Source organism: Pteropus alecto, unplaced genomic scaffold (genome assembly GCF_000325575.1).
Source record: "Pteropus alecto unplaced genomic scaffold, ASM32557v1 scaffold44, whole genome shotgun sequence".
Classification (NCBI taxonomy): Eukaryota; Metazoa; Chordata; class Mammalia; order Chiroptera; family Pteropodidae; genus Pteropus; species Pteropus alecto.
The window spans coordinates 3592977-3599881 of NW_006436812.1; the positions used below are offsets into that span (position 1 = coordinate 3592977).

General features: G+C 44.8%; 1 protein-coding gene across 2 annotated transcripts in view; it reads right to left on the reverse strand.

The window, feature by feature from the left end:
• DNAJA3 (DnaJ heat shock protein family (Hsp40) member A3) overlaps positions 1-5174 on the reverse strand; it is a 25738-nt gene extending 20564 nt beyond the window's left edge. For both annotated transcript variants that reach the window (XM_006913868.3, XM_006913867.3), the window contains exon 1: positions 4924-5174. In XM_006913868.3, coding sequence (XP_006913930.1) covers positions 4924-5164 — 241 coding nt within the window. In that variant the 5' untranslated portion in view covers positions 5165-5174. The remainder of the gene's footprint in view (positions 1-4923) is intronic.
• Positions 5175-6905: the final 1731 nt, after the last annotated feature.

Sequence of the window (6905 nt, forward strand, 5' to 3'; positions counted from 1 at the left end):
TGGGGGGGGTGGATCCTGCTGGAATACACTATTGCTGTAGCCTCATTTAACCACCAAAGAACTGTATGCCAGATAGGGTCTGCACCTGAAGATGATTAAAAATTAAAAAGGAATTTAGCTACCGTTACACTACCAGAGCACCTGCCACGTGCCAGGTATATGCATGTGCTTTGACTCACTTAGTGCTTAATAACTACCCAGGTTATTTTCCTCTACCATGCAATCTTGGATATCTGCTTACTGGGTGGTGCTGAGTGTGGTCCCTAGACCAGCAGCATCATCAGCTTGTTGGAAATGCAAAATTTCAGGCCTCACCCCAGAAACTGTGGAGGTGGGGTCCAGTAGGCCTTGTTTAACAAGCCCTCCAAGTGATGATTCTGTCACATGCTCTAGTTTGAGAACCATCATGTTAAAGAAATAATTCTCAGTCTTTAGAGTCATACATCTCTCAAAGAATTTGATAAAAGCACTGACCCCTTCCCCTAAAAACAAAACATATCTATAGACACGCAGGTTAAAAGGCCAGAACCTCTGTCTAACACAGCGTAGAAAACCTGAAAGTAATCAAAGCACATGGCAGGCGACTACATGCCCTGCCTCCTTTCAGGCCTCTTGCATCAGCAGCGAGGAGAAAAGGCCAACAGACATATCTACTCAACTGCCCTCAGTGCATGAAGCAGAGCACTTGGACTGGCCTGTCACAAAGTAAAGCTGGGGGAACTGCTCTACAACCTCGAGTCTTGCCTCCTCTCCTCAACTCACTCTGTGACAACTGAAAGATGGGGAGGGAGAGATTGTCGGGGAAAGGGGACCAGGTTAAGGCAGAATGGACAGGAGGGTCAAGAAAAAGAATGAGGATCATGAAGCAGCTCCAGGTTTTTAAGTCAAATATTAGCCTATAGAGGAGAATATTCAGAAAATATTCACTGAGCACCTACTAGGCACTAACTAGGTTCCATGCTGGGGATGTGGCAGTAAACCTTTCAAAGGCATTGCACTCCTGAAGCTTACATTTATTCAAGATCTTAACACTGCACTAGGCATTGAGGATACAAGATGAATAAAAAAGTCAAAGCTAATGCCCTCAAAGAGTCTAGCAGTCTAGCAGGGGAAGCGTGGGCAGCAGTGTGTGAAGAGACATGAGCACACAAAGACAAGAAGAATGAGAATACAGGAAAGGGTCACCTAACCAATCAAGGTTTCTCAATCTCTACACCAGTGAAGGAAGAGATCAGTTCCCTCCTTTGAGGTGAGGCAGGGAGCAGGTCCTGTCCAGTTGTTATGGGCTCAATTGTGTTCTCCACCCTCCAAATTCTTATGTTGAAGTTCCAACCATCAGCACCTCAGAAAGTGACTATATTTGGAGATAGGCTCTTTGAAACAATCCTGACAAAACACTGACCTTGGACTTCTAGCCTCCAAAACTAGAATAAAAAGAAAATAAGTTTCTGTTTTTTAAGCCACCCAATCTATAATACTTTGTTACGGCAGCCCTAACAAACTAATAATATACCTAGTATGTGTTGTAGGATGTTTTGAAGATGTACGACTCTAACCAACTAGTTACCAGTAGCACCCCCTCCTGCCCTCTCTCCACTAAGTGGGCAACTAAAAAAATGTCTACAGGCATTACCAAACATCTCCTGGGGGGTAAAATCACACCCCACCCCCACCCCCCCCCGTTGAGAACCATTGGCAACCAATTTCTAAGAAGTTCAGGGAAGGTCTTCTAAGGCACATGATGTTAAACTGCAGAAATTACGTAGGCTATGGAGGGGTTCGAATCTATTCAGATATACTCCTCTAGTCCTGGCATTATTTGCAACAGTATCCCTTCACTTTTAAGTGCCCCGTTTGGCTGCTAAATCTTATGATCACCTTTGGTTGGAGGGAGTGGTTCAGTCCTGTGCATTTAGAAACTGCAGGTACTATGATGAAACCAGAGACTGTATGTGTATGCACATGTGTAAGGAATTGGTGCATTTAGGAACTGCAGATTCTGTGATATGACTAGAGACTCTGTATGTGTGTGCATGCCTGTATATCATGGTTGCGGTAGAGGGGTGGTTAGAGATGATGATTAAAGGGATTTAGGAATAAGCAGAAGAGCCTCTGAGCTATGCTAAAGTGTGGATTTTATCCTGAGGGCAACAGGAAGCCACCTCAAACAACAGAGTTTACAAAAGGAAGAGCTCTCAAAAACAAACAAAAAAACCCAATGAGGATTGGGAAACTACTTAAAATTAATCTGAGCACAAAAGACACCAGGGTGACATATTTCAAGATAAGGGATAATCCGACAATGAGTAGGAATGGTCAGAATAATTAAAATCAGAACCAGGAAGAAAATCTCTATTTTTAGTATCCCCAATAGTTGTTTCCAGATGCTGCACCTTAGAGTTCCTGGAATATAAAAAGCAGACAGTGGAAGCAGTAGAGGCTAGGAGACCACTGTCATCTTTGGTCAGATTTGAGAAAAACACTAGAGCTAGCTAGTTTCCTAGCACTCCTGTGCTCAATCTCCTCCTCTCTCCAGAATGAGTGGTTAGCCTGGCAGGTTCCAGCCTCTCCCGCCCACCCCTTCCAAACTAGAAGGTGAAGGCTGGTAGTGGCAAAAGCTCTGGTAGCTGCAGCCTCAACGTTATGAGCAGAGAAAATGGACTTGGGTGAGATTGGTACAAAACCGCATGTGGATAAAGAGAAATCATATTTAACTATTACAAGTTTGATGACTTTTGACATTATCCAAAAAGCATCAATGATTAACAATAATTAGAAAGAGTTCACTTAATAGGCAAAATTTCCCCAAAATATGACCAATAAATGTCTTGTCCTTTTTAGAATAACCTAGAATAGGATTAGCCTCCAAGTAGTTCCAAGAATGGCCAACCCAGTGTCAAATAACTGCCATCTTTCTGCCTTTGGGAGACAGGTCAAATTTAAAAATGTTGTTTTTATGTCATATAATTGTACTACTAGATTTGAGATGAGACTGCAGACCAATGTTTGGAAGCTAAGTTGAAGACTTCAGAGTGCACCTGGAAAGATGCCACCTTTCACCTGATACAAAACATGCCCATCACGGGCTATAGGTCAGGAGGATAGCTGACTACATACAGTTCCTTAGTAATGGTCACATACAAGGCTCAGTACTTAGTGCTTCTCTCTGTCTCTCTCTCACATACAGTTATCAAAAATGTTCCCCACAACTGCACAAATGTGATATGAACAAATTTAGCTTGACATTAGAAAATGTCAACAGAACCTAAAAATGACCACTTTGTTCATATCGAGAAATACAGAATGATATTACTCCAAATAATCCTAAGGAAACCTGGGCAGACTATTGCTCTATCCATGAGGAAATACAGGTGGCAGGAAAAGAATTTAAAAAATGGGATCACTTAACCCCACATTCAATCCAAAACCACATCCAATCTTGTATCCTCTGTACCTAGAACAGTGGCTGGCATATGACAGGCCCTCAATACTTGTGAATGAATGAATAAATTTTCACAGTTAAGAGAGACTCAAAGGATCTCGGAAGCTAAATAGGGTCGGGCCTGGTTAGTACTTGGATGGGAGACCACCTAGGAAGACCAGATGCTACAGGTGTAAAAAATAAAAAATAAGGAATTGTAAGCTGCCAAGGTCCTTGCTATCTGTGAGGTCAACCTAGGATTGCCTAGCCTAAAAAAAAAAAAAAAAAAGAGAGAGAGAGAGAGGCTCAAAGGGATTAAATAATTACCCAAGTCACACACACTCACACTGATAGAGGCAAGTTTGTTCACTGTACAAAGTAATCACAACTACTGATATTTAATGACAGCATTACAAAACTGCACCCCAATAGGACGTTATCTTGTGTAAATTATCTGTTCAGGGCCCTTTAATTAATTATCTTTGTAATGTTATAGACAGTTTAAGTATCATTTGCACAAATTCTAGGGGACAGAAACAACCAACACAATTCAGGCACATAGATGGTTGTTCAATGATTCCTCCTCTTCCTTCTGTCACTGTAATGGAAGTCATCCAACACACACCATGAGAAACTATTATGGCTAAGCACCTAAAGGCTTAATAAATATTAATGCTCTACCACCCAGGCTATTAAGAAAGCAGCAGGTTTTGAATCAAGGCTCCACCACTTCTTAGCTTTGTGACATTTTACAAGTTGTTTAACATATAATCCTCAGTTTATCTACAAAATGTTATAATAATAGTGTCTATCACATGGAAAGGATCCACGACTAGTAAATAGCAAGTGCTCAATAAATGTTTGTTTTTATTATAATTACCAACGAGGACTTCTAAAAGAGGCAGTTAAGTGTAGTCTTTGATTTACACTATTTAGTTGGAAGAATGTAAGCTATAGAAGTGCTGCTCTGGGTTTGAGACTCTTCTTATCTAACTTTATGACCTTGGGCGGGTCAGTTCCTCTCCTAGAACCTCAGTTTTCCATTCTTTAAAATTAGGGTGACGATTTCCACCTCGCGGAGTTGTTACCATCAAGTGCGATGAGGCACAAAGTGCCTTAGGACAAGAGCAGGTGCTCACCGAATGGCAGTTACCTCTTCCCTTCCGCTACAGGCTAGAAGGTGGAGGAAAGAGAAAGGAACAGAGCAGGGGAGCAGCGATAAGCCAGAAAGAGGCCTCCAGAAATGTTGACAGAGAGGTGAAAGTTCACGGCCTATGGGGCGTTTCACCCCCGCGGCCGGGAGATCCATGCAGCTCTCCCTTGTTCTCCGATTCTGAGTAGTCACTTGGGCCTCTCTGCTTCCTGCCTGCCCATCTCCCTAAGCAATTCCACATACACGTGGGAATATACCCTCCACCCCGCTACCCACGTAGCTGGAACGAGGCGAGTCACTCCCTTCCAGGCCTTGGAGTCCCCGCTTGGGCGCTAGAGCTTGCCCTCACCTGTGAGGCTGACACCGGGTCTCAATGTCAGCAGCGCTCCGGGGCCGCGAGCTCCCAAGGAAGGCGTGAAGGCTGTAATGCTCAATTTGCGTCCCAGCAATGTCCCCACCACCACCCCCTTGGGCGACCGGATCCCTCTCCCCGCTGCAGCCGGCAGCCGAGGGGTCCCCGCAGCCACCAGCAACCAGCGTGTGGAGCACCGCGCCGCCATCTTGGCCCGGGGACACTGCGCCTGCGCCATCCGGCTGAAGGAGGGCTCATGAGGATAACACGCGCACGCACAGCGCTGACGAACCTGGGGGCGCGGCTCGCTGCGCGCGCACACAGAGCACGCGCAGCTGCACCCAATGCTGCTTGGTAGACAACGCCAAAATGAGGTTCCCTCTGGAGTGGTAGTAGATATACTTACTCTGGTGAATCTCCTAATTTTGTGTTGAACGATCACGACTGCACCTTATCTGTGTAAGGCCGTGGTTGATTGTAACTGAATGTAGCTGGTTTTAGGGGCCCGGCAAGGGGCGAGACTACAAATTCCGGCGTGCATTGCGGCCGTCAGTTGCGCAGATCCCAGTATACAATGCGCGGCTTTCTTCCTCCTGACCCCTGACGTCTTTCTGCATGAGTGCTACTCACTGAGTGTACGCGCAAACGGCAGGAATCTGCCCTACTCCCAAAGCCTGTCCTCAAGCTCACTTTCTGTGGTTGAGTCCCCACGCGGCGGACTTTGATCGCTCAGATTTCTCCTAAGCGTGTTAGCTTTCTCCAAACCTGTAGTGAACTTGGCAGTCGCGGAGTGAGAGCCGAGTTCCCCCCAAAAGAACTTAGTTAAGGTTATGAGCATCTACTATGTGTCACGCACGTGCTAGGGTATTGGGGATACAAAATAAGTTGCCCAAGGACACACAGCTGGTAGTGGCAGCGCTGGGATTCAGAGGAGCACAACGATGAATCGAGAGAGACAGGCTCCTTAGAAACTAACGTAACGTGATCAAATGCTATCATAAGTATAAACAATGTTACAGGCATACAGGTGAAAGGATTTCTCATAGCTTTGGAGATTGGCTTGTCAGGCAAGGCATCTGAGGTAACATTCTGGTTAAAAAAAAAAAAAGGGTCAAGTGGGGTGGAGGCGAAGAGTATTCCAAGTAGCAAGAAGTTCAAAAGCAGATGTCTGAAGGTTAAAAGTGCTTGCCCTGTTCGCTTAAGCCCGAAACTTATAATGTGTGGCTGGAGATGAGGCCAGAAAGGTAAACCTGACCTGGTAAGTCTTGAAAAGGAGTTTGAACTTTCACACTCACACCACCACCACCCCCCGCAAACAATGGGAAGGGAACCTGGGGATTCATGGATGAATTTAAGATGATCTGTGCTCCTTGCTCCTCTGCCTATTGTACACGAACTTTTTGTGTATGTGTATGTTAATCCATCACTTTCATCAATCAAATTCTTCGCTGGCTCCGAAATTCAAAGGTGAAAAACCACCGGCCCAGTGAAGAACAGTTACAAGACTATTGTCAAGAAAAGACTATGCAAGGAATAGTTGAGAGTTTAGGTGAAGGAATGTAGAAAATTGAGCTGAGCAAGGGGGCATTTTAGAGAATAGAGAAACAAGGAAAAAGTGTCATGCGATCGGAAGTGGGGAAAAGCTCTTTTAATATATTCGACCAATATTTAAATGTTTCCAGCATAGTAGTGCATAACATGGGCCCTGGAGTCAGACTGACTGGGACTGAATCCCAGCGCTGCCACTACCAGCTGTGTGTCCTTGGGCAACTTATTTTACCTCTCTGTGCTTCAATTTTCTCTAAAATGGGAACGTAACAGTAAATACCTCAAGGAGTGAGATAATCCATTTAAAGGTTTCATATAGTATTTGGCACATAGTAAAGGCTCAATGTAAGTCCTATGTGCCCCGCTCTGTGCTAAGCCCTGACAATAGCAGAATTCAGACAGCTACTTGCCTGCAGGGAGCCCCAAAGCTA